Source organism: Coturnix japonica, chromosome 1 (assembly GCF_054131305.1).
Source record: "Coturnix japonica strain WE chromosome 1, WE-NBRP24, whole genome shotgun sequence".
NCBI classification, from domain to species: Eukaryota; Metazoa; Chordata; class Aves; order Galliformes; family Phasianidae; genus Coturnix; species Coturnix japonica.
The window spans coordinates 95,964,621-95,982,657 of record NC_140663.1 but is presented as its reverse complement, the minus strand read 5'-3'; the positions used below and the strand labels follow the sequence as shown (position 1 = coordinate 95,982,657).

General features: G+C 45.1%; 1 protein-coding gene and 1 long non-coding RNA gene across 7 annotated transcripts in view; one reads left to right on the top strand and one right to left on the bottom strand.

Moving 5' to 3' along the window:
- Positions 1 to 2,254: 2,254 nt before the first annotated feature.
- On the top strand, positions 2,255 to 12,641 carry LOC146762586 (uncharacterized). Its single transcript, XR_014939226.1, has 2 exons — positions 2,255 to 2,779; positions 11,094 to 12,641. It is a non-coding gene; the product is annotated as an uncharacterized LOC146762586 (long non-coding RNA).
- EVA1C (eva-1 homolog C) overlaps positions 5,363 to 18,037 on the bottom strand; it is a 32,875-nt gene continuing 20,200 nt past the window's right edge. For 3 of the 6 annotated variants that reach the window (XM_015881330.2, XM_085528395.1, XM_085528405.1), the window contains 4 exons: positions 10,658 to 10,801; positions 7,573 to 7,653; positions 6,925 to 7,014; positions 5,363 to 5,946 (listed from right to left, as the gene is read on the bottom strand). In XM_015881330.2, the coding sequence (XP_015736816.1) occupies positions 5,555 to 5,946; positions 6,925 to 7,014; positions 7,573 to 7,653; positions 10,658 to 10,801 (707 nt within the window). In that variant the 3' untranslated portion in view covers positions 5,363 to 5,554. The remainder of the gene's footprint in view (positions 5,947 to 6,924; positions 7,015 to 7,572; positions 7,654 to 10,657; positions 10,802 to 18,037) is intronic. The other 3 variants (XM_015881339.3, XM_085528415.1, XM_085528374.1) reach the window with 2 other exon arrangements.

Genomic DNA, 18,037 nt, shown 5'->3' with positions numbered 1-18,037 from the left:
TCTTGTAGGCTGAAATAAATAAGTTTTTCACACAGAGGGTGGTGACGCACTGGAACAGGCTGCCCAAGGAGGCTGTGGATGCCCCATCCCTGCAGGCATTCAAGGCCAGGCTGGATGTGGCTCTGGGCAGCCTGGTCTGGTGGTTGGTGACCCTGCACACAGCAGGGGATCCTTCTCAGCCCAGGCCATTCTGTGATTCTATGATAATTTGTGATGTGACTACATGTACAGTAGTAATTTATTGATGCACCCTAGAACTATTAGGGGAGGCATTTACCTGTTCTCTTCATTTGAAAACAACTTTTTACAGTTACTTTGTCATAACTGCTCTGAGGTCGCTGTCCTTGGCAGGAAGCTTCCCAGATATTCTGGATCCATTGGAATGAATCCTTGGAAATACCCACCTGAATCCCTCTTGCAAGCAGAGCTTTCATCTCAGCTCAGTGTTATTCTGAGAAGTTTGTTCGGTACACTCCCATTCTGTAAATAGCTGAAGTCACTGTTGGCTTGTGGCCATTTCATTTAACATCCTCGCTACCAGAAGCGTTCAATAGCCATGACAACATGAAAAAATATACAGCTGAGTATCTATATTTCTCTGGATTGCCTTCATTAAACACATCCACAACTGGAAGCAGGTGGTTTTCCGTGATGAAACTACACCACATTGGTAGCGTCCTCTTCCCAGCAGAGCTCTCTGGCACGTGTATCAAAGGAGCCTACGGACTTTTGTTACATTTCCAAGACTCATTGAGAGTTATTGTTTCAGTGAAAAAGAACCTTTTCAACTACCATTAGATGGAGGGCTCTGATCTCTGAGGGGGGCATTCGATTATGTTGTAGCGTTGTCATTTCCTTTCTGAAGGTGAGGAAAAGCAAGGCATAGGAAATAATTAACATGGAAGAAACTGTGTTTTGTTCTAAATACCTTTGATTGTTGTTCTCCCTTCTCAGTGCTCACGCAATGCTCTCGCAGCACTCACGATAGCACCCATAGAGCCGCTACGCTCGTTTGTTACAACTGAAATTGAATGAACTGGCTGGAAAAAGATGAAAGAGCACAGGAACAAAGCTCAGGACCAGAAGCATTTAAAGATCTACTCCAAAGAATTGGGATTATGTGATATGAACACTGCTCTTGGGTTTGCAAAAGCATTTTATCTTCCTTCTAAACTGCTAATTTCTGAGAGCTTGATAGCAGACGTGCCCTTCCAGAGGGAAAACCAGTTATCCGTCAAAGGCCACATACAGTAAAACTTGGCTAAAATGTTTGTTTTGTGGCCGTATCGCCGTTCTGATTAGTGGAAATTTATATTGCATATCGTGAGAGTCGGTAACGTAACTGTAGTCCTTGGCACAGGCTCCTTGTGAAGGAGCATTTTGGAGCGAGACAGAGCAAGGCCTGCTCTGCCTTGAAAGATGAATCAGCTCCTCATGGCCATTTCTCACCCCTACACTGAATTGCTGTGACTTCTGCAAATGTGTTGTGCTTCATTCTACTGCACGAGAGCCATGGACAGAAGCCACCGGGGAGCCGTGGGTTGGCTGTTGTACTGCGAAGTCAATAGAGTGGCCTGAACCTAACACAGACAGTGCATTTTAAAATTGATTTTCTGATTGCTTTCCCACTCTCCTGCATCTTACATCCAGAGGTTCCTGCTGACCTCAACCGATCTATAACCCCAGTGATTCCATAATGAGTTGAACTGCTTGATTGCGATTGGGAATAGCACAAGGACCAGCTGTGATTAGGAGCCATCGAGAGCAGGAGCTCTGAGCTGCCCTCCATCCAATCCAGGGTACAGCAGGTGATGGGGACAGACTGGTCCCATCTGCCTTGTGCTGGCCACAGTGGCACCTGCCTGCGGTGTCAAGGACAGTGTTTGTCCTCACACTGTGTAAGTATGTCTTGTGCAGTAACCATTGTGGGATTGCCTTCAAACTGAGGAAGTTTATAGCAAAAATAGGAAATTTGGCACTTCCTTAAGGAAACCAGAAAAAAAGCAATTATTGTTGTATTTCAAGGATTAGGTCTGAGAGAGCAGCTTTCAATAAAGGCAGAGTAATCCAGCCAGATATGATTAATTACCTATAATGGTGTAGTCAGACCAGTTGTGAGGATCTGGAGGTCCCTGGAGGTCTGCTGGTCCTACCGCCCACTGAGCAGAGCCTTGCTTCAAACGCAATCCATCCTCAAAACCACCACACATTGCTGTGTCCAGAGCATTCAGATGTTAAAAAAGAAAGGCAGAGGAGGCAGCCCTGTTGTCTGTGAGCGTAACCGAGTTTCTCAGGCTGACTGACTTGGCTGCCTAACAAAGGTGCAAGCTCTGACTGAAGCTTTCCAGCTGGGATTTTTGCTCTCTCTTCACGAGAAGCCACAACTTCTGCTGTCTTCCATGATGTTGGAAAGCTGCCCTTGGCAGCTCAGTGCTGCAGAACCACAGCGTGATGAGCACCAGTTGGGTGGGACATCACAGGCACTGACTGGGGCAGTACATCAGGACTGTACCTCAGCAAAGTCTGCGTGTTACTCTTTTGCTCCCAGGCTGGCATTCAGCTTTCTGAGGAAAACCCTGGTGGTGCTTTGCAGGGCTCCAAATCTCTCTGGATGGACTTCTGCTTACTTTAGCGAGGGCTGAAGGTCAGCTTTCCTTTGTAAGCCTAAGGAAACACAGCACAGATGACTTCACAACCAATACAAAAATCCCCTGCCCTGGTTTGTGTTTGACTTTTCTGCATGACCGCACACCTTGCCCGTAACAGGATGCTTGCTAAGGTAGGTATCCCTTAGGCTTCCCCATATGCAGGCAGTGCCAATGCAAAGGTTTCCACGCCTGCTTTCAGTCCATCACCCCCTGCTCACCCACGCAGGGCTTTGCTTTCCCAGGCCCTTCATGCTCTCCCTCCCGCCAAGCCCTGCCCACACCACCTCTGCTGCCCTCGGCCTGGCCGCACCCCGGACACTGCTGGGCTCCGCTGATCACAGGCATTGCTGCTGCACTGCCAGGGCCCAGCTGGGGAGCTTGGGCTGCAGCCATTAAGTGTTGTATATGTAGCCCATGGTGACTACTGAGAGAAAGGGAGAGTTTCATGAGGGTTGATTTACCACTTGCCTCAGCGCAGGGGTTGCTGCTGGGAAGTTCTGAGTTGTTTTGAAAACAGTGGTGGAGAGCTAAAACAGCCTCACTGCTGTTGCAGTCTCGGGGCTGATGCTGGCTCGTATCGCTTTCAGATGCACGTCATTCCCGCAGCCATGTGAGCAGCCTGAGCCTAATAGCTGCTTTCATGCAGAGCCAGCCACACGGCCTGCAAAGCCTCCCTTGTAGGTAGTCCTGGGCTGCTTTTCTGGCCACTGCAAGAATTTTACTGCTGGAGCATTATCTTTTGATGCACTGAAATGCCCTCCTCACGGTGTTGCTGCTGACTTGCACAACCCTCTTAAATTGTATTCTTGCCCTCAGCCTGGAAAGAAGGCAGATACTGGCTGTGGTATTTCTGCTGCTTGTTTTTCTCATGTTATACACCCCACCAATAGCTGGCAACACCCCATTGCTTCTTACCACAGACCTGTCACCAAAACCAGCGTAGGTCACTGTACCACTGCTTGTCTTTAATGGGCAAGAAATATTTGATATATATGATGAAACATATGATATATAAATATCATATTGTCCAAGAAATAAAATGTATGGTCAGGTTGGGTGGTTAGACAAGTCGCCCATTATTTTTTTGTTTTCCGTGCTGGATGCTTTTTCTGCAGAAGATGCTATTTCAGAGAGATCAAAGTAGTTTAGTCTGAGTTTTCTTGCTTGCTCTCACTCTGTCTTCCGTACCAACATGAGCAGTGAACATTTGGGCACAAGACGGAGCACTGATTGATACCTTTCCCCATTTTGACTTGGAAAGTTCTCCACAGACAGGATGAAATAGCAGCCCATGCTCATTGTTCGCATCGCTCCTCGGTCCCTCTTCCTTCCGCTAAGAGGATGCCAATCAGCACGGAGATTTTTCCAGTTGAGCACATGAATGCACCTTAGTCATGGAGTGGGTCCCTTCCTCTTGGCGAAGCTTTCCCATACTTAGGTTTGTCTCAGCATAGGCAGGAAATGACGAGCTGTGTCATTTCTTTCTTTCCATGCATTCCATACGATGTGCTGCCCTAAAGCACGGTGTCAGAGTGGGAAAGCACAATGAGATCATGAAGTCTTACCAATAGGAAGTGACATTTTTCCTCCTTTTGTTCGCTGAATTCCCAGTGGCCCGCAGCTAAAATATTGGAGGCATTTTATTTAAAGGCAGAAAGGTTCTGTTTTCAGCTCAGATATGTTTCTGATTTCGTTTGCTGTTTGACAGCACCACACCAAACCCAACTGGTCTGAACACATGAACTTCCAAAGAAGTCTTCAGACGATAACCTTAAGTCAAATGTTGGCTCTAAAATATGCTTTAAAATCACCAACATGAACACGGCATTTCCCTTAAGAAGGAGTGGCCTTAATATGCTGTTATAACTTTGGGTTCATCAAAATCATCAGTTGAAGGCACTGGGCTTGTTTAGCTTGGAGAAGAGAAGGCTCCAGGGGGACCTCACTGTGATTCCAGTACTTGAAGGGAGTGTATAAACAGGAGTGGGAATGGATGTTTATGAGGGCGGACAGTGATAGGACAAGGAGGAATGGTTTTAAACTGAGAAGAGAGGTTTAGGTTAGAGATTAGGAGGAAGTTTTTCACACAGAGGGCGCACTGGATGCACTGGAACAGGTTGCCCAAGGAGGCTGTGGATGCCCCATCCCTGCAGGCATTCAAGGCCAGGCTGGATGTGGCTCTGGGCAGCCTGGGCTGGTGGTTGGCGACCCTGCACATAGCAGGGTTGGAAATGGATGATCATTGTGGTTCTTTTCAACCCAGGCCATTCTGTGATTCCATGATCAAACATTTCCTTCAGAGGAAAATGTGGTGGCTGCTGGGGATGGCCAGGGCAGCCAAAGAGATGTTGAGGGGACACTATTTTTTCACGCTCCCCATGTGTTCTAAATGAGGCTTCAGCTTCAAGCTTCAGTCACCTGTGTTTAATTCAGTCCTGTTCTGCTCTTTCTGTTAATAACACATTTCTCAGCAACAGCACATACTCACGTGATTTATGAGCTGCAGCACACCAACTGGTTACAAGTGCCACATCCTAATGCAGAAGGCTCTTCTCTACATTGTGCTTCTCAACTTTTCTCCACCTTTTTGTAATATTTCATAAACCGCATGTGGCAACTGATCCCAGATGACACCAAAAAGCCACCTATAACCATAATTCAGAGCTTTGAAAGCTTATGCACATGTTTTTCCACAGAATGATTTACGGACAGTGGAGGGCTTGAAACTCTCTTTTAATTGCATATATTTCTTCTTACTTTACAAATAATTATAAGCGCTGTTACAAATGTTCCTTCACAGAAGGTACATTTCTTTTTTAATAAAAAAAAAAAAAAAAAAAAAAAGAAAGAAGGAAAGAAATAAAAAGGGAAAAAAAAAGGGTGAGAGCATCATCTGAAATAAGCCATTATTCCTCGTTGATATAAAATGTGTTCATATTTCTGGGCGGTGTCATATCCAAACCACTGTTCATCCAAATTTCTTGCATGATCTGCTCCCTCCGCTCTATCCGCTCAGCCAGGTCCGCTGCTTCCGCTGAGTTATAACCTGAGTATGAAGGTCTATACAGTTCTGCCAGCTCGTCTGGCAGCTCTGACCCAGAGAAGTCTTCATCCTCCTCCTCCTCGCTCTCACTGCTCTCATCCACTCCATCGCTTTCTGGCACCAAGTGCTCCTTCTTTCCCTGCAGTTTCTGGAAGTCTTTAAAGCAGGACATGCGGATCACCAAAGCACACAGCGTGAGGATTAATCCCACACAAACACTGGACACAAACAACAGAGCGGCTCTTTCCGGGTGATCTGAAATTAGAAATCCAATACATAAACTCTTCTCCTGCTTTGCCAAAGTTTAGCTACACAGCAGCCAGCTGCCATTTCCAGTGCCCTGCACTACATGGTCATAGTGAACAGGCTGCCCAGGGAGGTGGTGCAGTCACCATCCCTGGTGGTGTTCAAGGACCATGTGGCACTGAGGGATGTGGTCAGTGGGCATGGTGGGGTGGGCTGGACTAGGTGATCTTAGAGATCTTTTCCAACCTTAATGATTCTTTGATTCTATGGGATGAGCAGCTCCATGCTCTGAGAAGCTATGGTAGCATTCCCAGCCCAGGCTGGGTAGGAAACATTTTGGTTTCCTGCATGCTCTCAGATAGCATCTCGATATAGCAACACAAGAGGCAGGGACTCCACAGCAGCATGGTTCTACCATTTCCTAGAGGAGCAGAAATCTTAGTTCTGGAGTTGCTCCTTAATGCTTACTTCTGAAATCCATTGGACTTCTCCTGTGGTGTCAGAGATCTGGTGACCGTGAATTTACTGGCCTCAATGAGATTTGCCTTAGTGTTGCTACGTCACAAGACCTGTCATGATCCATACTGGAAATGGCTGCTTTCTTTGTTCGGTTGTTTCTTTATAGCTCTTCAGTGATCCTTACACTCATGTAAACCAACATGTCCAAAAATGGATGTCTCCAACTCTGCTCCCAGATCAGGACCAGATTTTATAACTGCCAAACAACCAACAGCCCCCATTGAAAATATTAATTGAAGAAATCTTGGCTGCAGTCCCTAAAAGAGTTTGGATCATTCAGGATGGAAAATACTCTATAAATGTCTGTTAAGCTGTGATAGTCCCATCCACAGGACTGTAATTATACTGTAATAATGCCGTTACTATAAATATGGGATTACCAGCTGTGACCTTCAGAAGTCGTCTTCCCCTTTCCCCTTCCTTCCAAAATGCCACCACCTAATGAACCAAGCTGCTTCATTTTCCTACCTCTTATGTATGCAAACGTAGCCAAGGAGTTGCTAACGATGGTGCCATCTTTCTTCGGAGATCTTGATTCCTTTGGATCGACATCAATACCTGCAGCGAGAGGAGGTAGAACAAATTCAGTCACATCGTAGCTGAAAAAGCCATCGCGTTGATATTCCCCTTATCCCTTATGAACTAATGAGTCTGTCCAAAATACAAGCAGGTCAGCACTGTGCCATAGGAACCTTACAGAATGTGAAACCAAATGTTGGTAAATGAAGTAAATATTAAAATAAATCTTGAAGTAAAATATAATTCATAAGGTATTGAAAATATTGAATACATATAAAACGGACACCTTATTTTAAAAAAGCAATTATTGCCATGTGAACCCCCTTGCCTGCTTCCCATTAAGCTTTCTGAAATCATTTACTACATTAACTTCACAGCTGCCAAATAAATGGACTTCCCAGCCCAGTCACTGCAGTGCTCTCATCAGTGATGGCAGCAAATATGCACTGGCCACATCATTCATTTTATTTGCATTTAGGTTCCCTCCCTCACACCCACCTCTGCTGCACCACAATGTCCTACTGCAATCAAAGGAGAGCAGGAAACCTTTTATTATTATTATTATTATTATTATTATTATTATTATTATTAAATTACCACGTTCACCATCATTCTGCTTCACGGAAGAATTGCTGTGAGTGACCAGGTGGTTGACAGCTGTGAGGATGAATTTAGGAACTGGAAAGAAGAAAAGCAAATGATGCACTGTCAGTTTAGCAAACCAGATGCCCTGTTAATTACCATTCCCCATTACAGGATCACAGAGCGGCTGAGGCTGCTGGGGCCCTCTGGGTCCACCTGGCCCAACCTCTGTTGCAGCAGGGACACCCACAGCAGGGTGCTCAGGGCCATGTCTGGGTGGCTTTTGGCCATCTCCAAGGAGGAGACACCACAGCCAAGGAGTGTTTGCTGCCTTCTAAATGAATGGGGTTTCTGATGGTGGTGCCTCAATTTACGCCCACTGCCCTGGGCAGCCTGTTCTCCCTCACCAACTGGCAGTGCTGGGCTGGGTGCACCTCTGGGAACAGTTGTCCCTTTGGGCTGCCATGGCACACTGCTGACTCAGATTCAACTCACTGTCAGAATGGCCCAGAAACATTTAAAGTCTTGTCTGACACTCTCTGCGGAGCCTCTAAAGTGAGCGGTACCAGAGAGGGAAGGTGCTCAGGACCAGGTGGCAGGGTGCTGCTGGGTACTACTCATTTATTTCTTGTCTCTGGGGATGTTTTCCCACTCTTGTTAAAATAAATGAAAGAGCTAAAAGAAAGCACATCGTGTAGATATGGAGAGCTCTCTCAGATTGTGCACGAGATGAATGGGCCCTTCATGGATTCAGATCTTGGCACTCGTTCCCTGTATTGTATGAAGGCAGATAGACTGATTTTCAGACTGATGTGAAGGGGGAAAAAAAAGACAGAAATTCCAAGTATGAAGCCCACCTATACCCTACACACAAACATTTGCCAATAAGTAGCGTTAAAGAAAGTCAAACAGAACAGAGGAGACAGAAGTTTGGGGCTCAGCATAGTTTTTATATTCAAAACAACTAAAAATAGCACTTCTTTCTGAGCTGAACTCTCCTGTGTGTGTGGGCTCCAAGTCAGAACTGCTGCCTTTCCTGAGGAAGGATTGTTTTTAGAATTCTTTGCTCCTGTTTGCAATAGAAAGCCAGCAGAGATAGATAGGGGCAAATGAACTGATTTCTATTTTGGCCCGTACATCATCATAATTCTTAACTGTTCTCTAGCAGCAGAATATTTTTGTTGATGGACAAGGCTGGTTTCCTTTCAGAGCATGTGTTGAGTTCACAGACCTGGCTGTTAGGAGCAGTGCGCTTGAGAGGTGGGAGAGATTGCTAAGGAAGTAGCAGGAAGGAAGTACATGGGGGATTCATGGTGCTGCTTTGGGAGTGCCGCACTGTGATGGGCAGGAGGGTCCTGATGGTGGACACACAGCTGGTCCAGCTTTGTCAGACTGTGGCCTTGTCTTGTCCTGTTGTCCCACCTTCTGCCAAGTCAGCATCCTCTGTTCATGCAAATATCTGTTGCAGGGGGATGTCTGATTTAGAACATCACAGGGAACAGAAGCTCTCAGCTGCTTGCACTGTTCTTGGCTGCTTGCACTATTGATTTTTGTTAGGGTTTCATTTCAGACACGCTATATTCATAAGGACTTCAACCAAGATGAGGTGTGCCCAGGGTCACTGGACAGACTAGCCAATACCAGCAGAAGGATTTTTTTTATCTACATTAGATCCTGTGCAGCTCTGCTTTGCCAGGCAGGGCAGGAGCCAGCAAGCAACCATAAACTGCCAGAGGCATCCAGGACGTGCAGTCAGAAGCTGTGTTTCTCAGGGCTGGCTCCTTGCCTCAGCAGGAGCTGGTAGATTATAGTCTCTGCAGACTTCAGGTGATGCTGAGGAGGTTGTGGGACTGGGACTGAGAAAAAAAAGCATCTCCCAGCTCCTGCTAAGTTGTTATTAACCATCAAATACAAATGCAGGCAAACACTAACTAGCAGCTGACCTCTGAGGTAGGGAGTTTGGGTTTTTCACACTCCTGATCATGCTTTCAAGTGTGGCACAGCCCTCAGAAAACAGGGTCTGCTCTGCTGTGTCCCTGTGCCCATTTACCTCAGTTGGGAAGCATCAGGCTAGAAGGGATCTTCTAGTGAGGGGAAAGAATGTAAAATGCCATTCTGAACCACACCCAGCCTCTTCCCATGTTCCCTAGATGATCTGTAGAATAATTAGACCTGCAGACCATTGGCTAATGTTTCAGACTGCACAGCTCAGTAGGATCTGGCAGAAGAAAAAGTCTTCAACGTGTGCCAGCAAAGCACACAAGCACTATTTATTATCCATGCGTTAGTGCAAAAACAATTCACTACACATCTGAGTGCAGAACCTCACTGCAAACAAACATACGCTTGTTTTCCAGTATACGGATGCGTAAGAAAGAACAATCTGTTGTAATTATCCTTACTCTAATTAAAGAGAATAGCATTAACACATTCACGAGGTTACTACGGCATGAAGGCAAACACACAATAATGTTGTGTGTTTGTTAGTGCAAAGACAGGCTCCAGCTCTCTTCAACAATGTGAAGAGAGTTGCTGCAGCGCCTCTCGCCTGACAACATACACATGGAGAGAATGAAAGAGAAATTCTCTCATGCCAGCAAGGGAACAGCTGGGGCTCCCTTTCCTCTGATCCTCAGGTGGGCAGTGATCTGGCAGTCAGTCCTGCAGGGCTGTTCCCAAAAGCACTCAGATAGCCAGTGCCCTTTGAAGCCAGCAGCTTCCCAGGCCGCGCACAGCGAGCAGAGCAGTAACTTGGTAAAACCAATTGGACACGTCCAGCAGCACGTCAGTCACCCACCTCTGGGGGTCACAGTTCATCCCCAAAAGCAGAAGCTGAGGAAATCTGTTCCAGTCCTCAGTCAAAGAAAGACATTCCTAAGAGGACGCAGAACCTATATAAGGCACGGCATGGAAGTTCCACAATCATTTTTCTCTCATCTTTCTTTGTACTACACTTTGCTGTCACAGGAAAACGAGAATCTCTTCCTTCTTGCCTGTGTTGCTTCAGTTCTGTGAGTGATGCACAACCTCCAGCCCTTATTTCAGTGAGACATTTCTACAGGGAACGAGGGCTTTAAAATTACCGCTCATTTGCTCTTACCACATGCATAGCTGACGTTCAGGTGTTTTGCCACTCCAGGTAGGCACGGGCTTCCAAAATCTTGGCTACTGACAATAATTTTGCATCTCTGTTTCCCGTAACACCTCTTTGATAAAACTTCTAGCGCTGTGTGAGACATGCAGTCTGAAAGAAAAACGCATCCAACAAATAAACAACTGTGCTGTTATCTGGAATAATAACTGCTATGTGCACAGCTAGAGATATAGATCTGCTGTCAATTTCAGACACCTGTACTTGCCTAAGCAAGGTTTCAGAATTAGGTATTAACATTTGTGAACACAAGGAAGTCAGCACTGGAACTGCATCAGATTGACTCCCTCATGATGACTTCCAGTTGCGCACTAAGTTCACAATAAGATTCATGTCAAAGTCCAAATGAAAAGTGCCTTGCAAACGCCCTCTCTATTCTTTGCAGGATGACCTGGAAGAACTAAGCATCTTCACATAGCTCTCCACCTGCTCCACCTGCTCTGCCTTAAGATGAGTGTGCCAGTAAAGGGCGATGCAGTGCTGGTTGCAGGTCTCCTTCTCATCTCCCAGGATTACCACCATGGTTTGACTGGATGCCCACTTTCAGTTCAAGTTAGATGAGATCACTTTCTGTGCACCACAGCAGCTAGGTCTATGGTGAAATCAAGGGTAGCTTATGATTTACTCTGCCTGGTGCTGCTAGGAGCCATTCTGCTATGGCCAAGAGGTCAAAATAGGCTCAATGTTTAACCAGAAAATCATTTGACTTCTCTCTGCCATACCAAATGCTGCACTGCTCCCATCAGGCTGACAAAATTGAATGCCTAAGGCAATGTCAAAGGCACCTACAGTGCACTGTACCAATGCTCACAGCTGCACCTGCTGCATTTGCTGGGACGGGGATTTGTTCACTCCAGCCTTCCAACTTCCACCACAATTTATAAATGAATAAGACACAGTCAGTAGAAATTGCAAGTCTAGAGTAAGCAATGTTTTCCTGAAGCTGTCTGCTTCCAGTCAGTGTTTCCTCACCCTTTTGGTACATTTCTATGGATGGCAGATATTTCTCATTCTAGTTTCCCCGAGCAGCAATATGCTATAGATTTGACAACATATTCTCTGTTCATGAGAACCATCTGTGTACATGGGGTAGATCTGTGATTTTTAGAGTTAATCCCTTGACACCAGCAATGTCATGTATGTAAACAGAACATCAGGAGATACTGGGCTGATCTATCTGGCAAAGGGCCCAGGGATCAGAACTGAAGATAGATTTTAGGGGAGAGCAACTTTCTCATTCTGGGGACCTAAGAACCTAATACCTACAAGGAGACTGGGAGAGGAAGGAAAGCTGTCTTGAGACACAGGATAGCTCTGCTTGAATAACTCAGTTGTTTTAGTCTCTCTGGCCATCTCAGCTAACTAAGAATGCATTCAGGTGGACATTTTAGACAGCTAAGCAGCATCATTTGGCAAGCATGAAAACAACTGGAGAATATCAGGAGGAACTATCGGAAGACTCATAAATCAGAAAATCATCTAGGTTGGAAGTGAGCTTCAGGATCATCACATCCAACTGATGAATAGATTGGGTGCACAACAGCAATCTGGCAAAGTTAATGATATGTTCTACAAACCCTCCCGGCCTTTGAGCTGCACGCAGTGTCTTAAGGAAGAGCCAGCTGTTGCACTGATGGTTCTCTACAAATCCAGTGATATAGTGAGTACATGCTTCACTTTGCCTCTGGCAGACGTTTGCTCTTGTTCCTCTGAGAGTTAATAGCTCCTTATCACCTACATTCATGTTGGCTTTGGCTCCTCTACCGTCATGTGCCTGTAGGCTCCTGGCAGGCCTGTTTTTGGAGAGCTTTGCAAGGCTTGGCTGGTGTCACAGGTGTGTGAACAGAAACTAAGGCTGGCTTGCTTCTGCAGGACAGCACAGACGTTAACCAAAAAGACCCATAACAAAAAACGAAAACAAAACAAAATGAAACAAGCACTACTTAACAGCTATCTGTGGTATAGTAAGATTTTGGCATTTAGTACAGTCAAAACCTGTTCAGTTTCCTTCTCTTAGTTCTGTGTGAGTCCTTGCTGCCTCCCCAAGCTGCTCTGGCAGCTCCAGTGAAGGCTGAACCATGAGTTCAGCTCAGAGGAATTCTGTGTACTCAGTACCAAAGGCCACTTTTTCATCGGCTGCAGCTTCGTCTGTACTATCTATCTCCCACAAGCAGACATTACAGAAGTATATCTGCAGTGAAGTCAGAGGAGTTGGTGTGTGCTGAAGAGACGCCCAAGCTATTTTCAAACTTGCTTGGGGGTCTAATAACAAACCAGCTGAAGCAACACAGAGCTGATGCTGGGGATAACTTCTCCTTCTTAGAATCATAGAATGGCCTGGGTTGAAAAGGACCACAATTATCATCCAGTTCCAACCCCCTGCTGTGTACAGGGTCACTAACTACCAGACCAGGCTGCCCAGAGCCACATCCAGCCTGGCCTTGAATGCCTGAAGGGATGGGGCATCCACAACCTCCTTGGGCAACCTGTTCCTTCAGGTCATACATTTCACTGCAGCGACTGAAAGAGGAGGAGGTTCAGTCCATGCTTAAATTTGAGCAAATGAGTGAGTAGTCCCACTCAGTAGTCCTGAAGAAATCAAAGATTAGGAGAATATAAACATGTCTTGTGTCTTCTTCCTGAATGTCTAAGTACTGTTTGAACTAAACTTACATTTTATGGGGCTTGCTAAATTGGTACCAGATGTTTAAAATAAACTGCCTCTTGAAAAGCACTTTCTCAGAATGCCAGAAGGTTGATGACACTCCTAGAAGTGGCAGAAAGGTCAGCTCAGGATGGCTGGGAAAACACTCATCTTTCATTCCCTTTGGTCAAAGCTGCCTGTTACACATCATGAGCGTTGGTGAGTCCCCTGAAATGCACACTTCTATGGATGGCATGGAGATCTGGGCATGAAGCAGAGGCTCTTAACACAGTGGTAAACTATCAAACCTGACTGCAGCTATTTAACAGTTAGAGCAGCAAGCCTTGTTTCTGGAGGCAAGGCTCTTTCAGCTCCTTAATTAGCTTTGTTTCGGAAAGTTTTGGCATGCAAATGACATGCCATAAATCACGCAGGCTTTAATGAGTAGCAATTTGTTTTCCGATTCTTCAAAGCTTTTCTCAATTCAGACCATCGGAGCTTTCCCTCCCTTTCTTTGCCTCCTGCCACACAAGAGCTGCAGGTGATGGAACAACCAGAGCTGGCCCAAGAGTTTTGTGCCAAGCGCTGCCAACAGCCTCTACTCACACCCTCTGCAGACATGACTGGCTGCTGTTTCCTCCCACACTGCTATGCACAAGGCACAAGACGTTGCAGGTGAGCGATGCGTCTCAAACACAGATCCATATCACATCAAAAGTAACATGCTGATGAATGATCATGGCTCCCCTAAGAGGAACCCCTTCTCAATCTTTCACTTTGGTGCTAGAGTCCAGCTGCTTGCTGCTTTCATCCCAAACAGCCGGCTGCCTTACAGTGCTTTATGTTTGCTGGGCTGTGCCTACCCACAAAAGAACAAGAAGCATGCTTTTAAAATCAAGTGAAAGCAAAGATTTCACACTACCAAATCAACATGGCTTGTGCTTTGTGGAGCCCAGATATCAGCTCTGAGAATAAGAAGTGACAAGGGGAAACTGTGGAGTTCCGGACCAAGCGAGGGCTGCATACTCCTAAAGAAAGTTTCCCTAATAATATGGTGATTTATGCAAAAGCACGGCACACAGGGTCCTGCCTGCGCATCAGAAAAGGGCCATTTGTGCTGCTGATTCTAGCAAAAACAGTTATGAGAAATGGTGCCGGTACCTTCATATTCCACGTCCAAGTTCTGCCAGTATGCTATGCTAAAAATACTTACTGTCAGAACAGGCCATTCCTTACAAGTGAATACTATACCGCGGCATTCTGCAAAGCTGCACCATCTCTCTCCCATGCCATGCAGCAGCAGCTCATGTGCCTGTTGCAGGCTCCTTTAGCCTGCAGGAGATTAGCCCATTATTTGGTGCTGTTTGCAAGTGGCTTGGAGTTCAGAATTCAGCCTCTAAGCACTTGGTGCAGAAACCTGCAGTCTTCCTCTCCTCGCATGAACGTAGGCATGGAGTGAGGGACAACAAAAGCACCAAGCAGAGGATACAAGTGGAGGTCCTACACTATGTTACCAAAATAACTGTTCTGAAGTGTTAGATTCCTTCTGCTGTGGAGCCTGCCACTTGTATGACTATCCACAGGATTTGTGTCTGAAATCAACTTCTAATTAGCTAGTAATATAAACTATGCAGGTGAGGAATAGGAGTAGCAGCGTATACCCAGGCCTAGAGCTGACGGTACTTGCAGTCTAGAAAGGAGCCAGTCATGTTGTCTTCAGCAGCTTTCAGCTAGAAGAGATGCAGATAAATTGTCCACAATATTGATACCAATAAATAAATAAATAAAATTTATATATGTAACAAATAAAAGGAACTATGACATCACAAAATACCCTTATATAACTTAATACCTTGCTAGCTAGAAGGCATCTACAGGATTCTGGAAGACTTTGTTTCCTGCTAATACCCCTTTTTCCTGCCTGAATATTATTTCAATTCCAAGAGGGGATTAGACAAAATCAAGCCCCAGGGTACATTATGCCATGGTGAAAGCTATGGCATGCGAGTGCCTGAATTTGTCACACACACACACACACTCCTTCAACCTCCTCAAAATGGAAAGAGGTTAAAATGAGGGCCGTGCCAGGAAGGACCCAACCTTTTCCTAATGCAGGTAGGCAATTCTGGGTTCTGCTTGTCATTAGTGCTTGAGGAAACACACTTCTGACCAGACAATGTACATCCAGGTAACACTTCTGGTAAGCACATTTTACTGTTCTGGCTTGCAAGCTGCAGCAAGAGGCTACCTACTACCAATCCTTCTTTCAAGTACTTTCATGTATTAACAAGACTAATCTATGATTTGAGAGGTGTTTGTTGATCTGAATCTTCCTCATACTCTCTATTGTAACCTGGTTTGGCACAACTCTGACTTCATTTGGCCAATAAATTTTGTCTTTCCTCATGTACATGTTAGTACAAATGTAGAAGACATTACAGAGGAACCAAATGCTTACAGGCTCCTACTTTGCTGAGTCTCTCTCAACAGAGCCTTGTCATGTCATCAGAAACTACAGACAACTTCTTATTTGCATAGTACTAAAAAAATGTCACACAGCTTTCCTGTGATGCAGTCATAGAATCATAGAATGACCAAGGTTGGAAAAGACCTAAAAGATCATCCAGTCCAACCATTCACCTATTACCAATAGCTCCCTCTAAACCATGTCCCCCAACACAACATCCAGCCTTTCCTTGAACACCCCCAGGGTTGGTGACTCCACCGTCTCCCTGGGCAGTGCATTCCAGTGCCTGACCACCCTTTCTGAGAAGTAATACCTCCTAATGTCCAGCCTGAATCTCCCCTGCTGTAGCTTGAAACCATTCCCTCTGGTCCTATCACTAATGACACGAGAGAAGAGGCTGACCCCCAGCTCACTACAACCTCCCTTCAGGAGTTATAGAGAGTGAAAGAAATGGTACGACTTGACTACTGTCTTTAGGCCAAGATGTACAAACATGAGTTTGAGCTGGAGCATATTTATCTTTTGGTGCAAACATCTATAGGGGCACTGATTCTGAAATAAAGAATGGCTGCACTACACTTTCTAAATTGCCTCAAATCACTGAAATGATGTTGACATTCAAACTACCACTGCTTTCTCAGAGACAAAGTATACCAGCACTTAAGTAGTCTTAACTATGCATGCACTGACATCTGTATGTGCTTGAATAATCACATAAGTAAGATTTAAGTTCCAGGTGGATAGAACTGGAGTCAATTTGGTTCTTAAGTGCTAAGTCCCTTGGGATAACTGAATGCATACTCATAAGCACTTTGGAAAGTGCTTTGGAAAACTATACTCACTGCAGGGTGTTACGGGCAACATGCAGGAAGAGGCCAACTACTTCACTAACTAATGGGAAACCTATATCAGGGTCTACCTTCTGCGTCTCTACCTTGAGTTTGCCTCAGGTTTTACGTTCTCTCCTATTATCAGTTTTAGGTTGAACACAAGAAGAGCAATAGCCAAGAAGTGTTTTTATGCAGGCGGTCACAGCACACATTTTGTTTTCTTGCAAATTCCTTATCTGTTTACATTGGGAAACTTTATCCAGAAAGAAGAATTTGCAGTATTATGATCTGTGGAAAGTAAGCACTACAGGACACTATAGGAAAGTATGCAATTTCCAGAGGGGAATGAAATACAAGAAGTAAGCAAGTATGACGGCCTTTCTCAACCAACTGAGCTCTTTCTGCTCTGCTTGGAGTCCTACTCTAAGGCCATCATCACAGAGAACATATGGGTCCTTCAGAAAACCAACAAAATATTTCCTTTGTAGAACAAATACACACAGCTAAGGTTTGTGTTGAAATAGCCAGTGTGAAATACAGACCTGGCAGTTTTAAATAGATTCTTGCAAAAGAACAGAATACATTTTTCAGCCGATACATTTTTAATACTTATAAAACTAAATAGAAATATTGGCTTGCAGACAAATGGCTTTTAAGAGTAGTTATTGATCTCTATTGCCGTTCAGAGATGCTTCTTATAGATTTCACTTGCAGCAGTTTCTCAGAAGTGAGTAAAGTTCGGGCTTTGCACAGAACCGGTATCAGCCATCTAAGTCCTTCCCTGTGTGGTGTGAAGGGAGGTAAGCAGCATGCAGATCCTGCACTGGCCTTCTTAACAGCACAAAAACATATGTCCGTGCTTTTGGTGTCTGGCATCGAATGCATTACTCATACAAGCATCCTCACAAACACATGAAGTATATCATTAGGTACCTAATGATAAAAATTAGGTTGGGACTTTGAAGTTAGTGATTGTTAATTGATATTGACTGTAAACTACTGATGATATTTTGGGCTCTTCTCCCTTTTTGAAGGGGAACAGTGTGAGTTTGATGGTGCTTACAGTCTGTGACCAAGCTGCTAATACTATAGCAACACTACTATATTGGCTAGATATATTAATAGTGCAACATTAATACTCACATCCCTTGAGATGCACCTGTAGTAAATCAGCAGTGACAGGGAACATTTCTAACACTAACACAGTGCTCTATGCTGATATCTATGGTCCCTGCACTCTTCTGTCCAGTGCCAACAGCTTCTACCACAATTAAGGCTGGTGAGCAGCCCTACAAGTCAGACTGCATGCAGCCATCCTGCTATGGGGGTGACAACTAGGTGCCACACACACAGATCATTTCCTACTCTCTGGGCTCCTGACAGAGGGA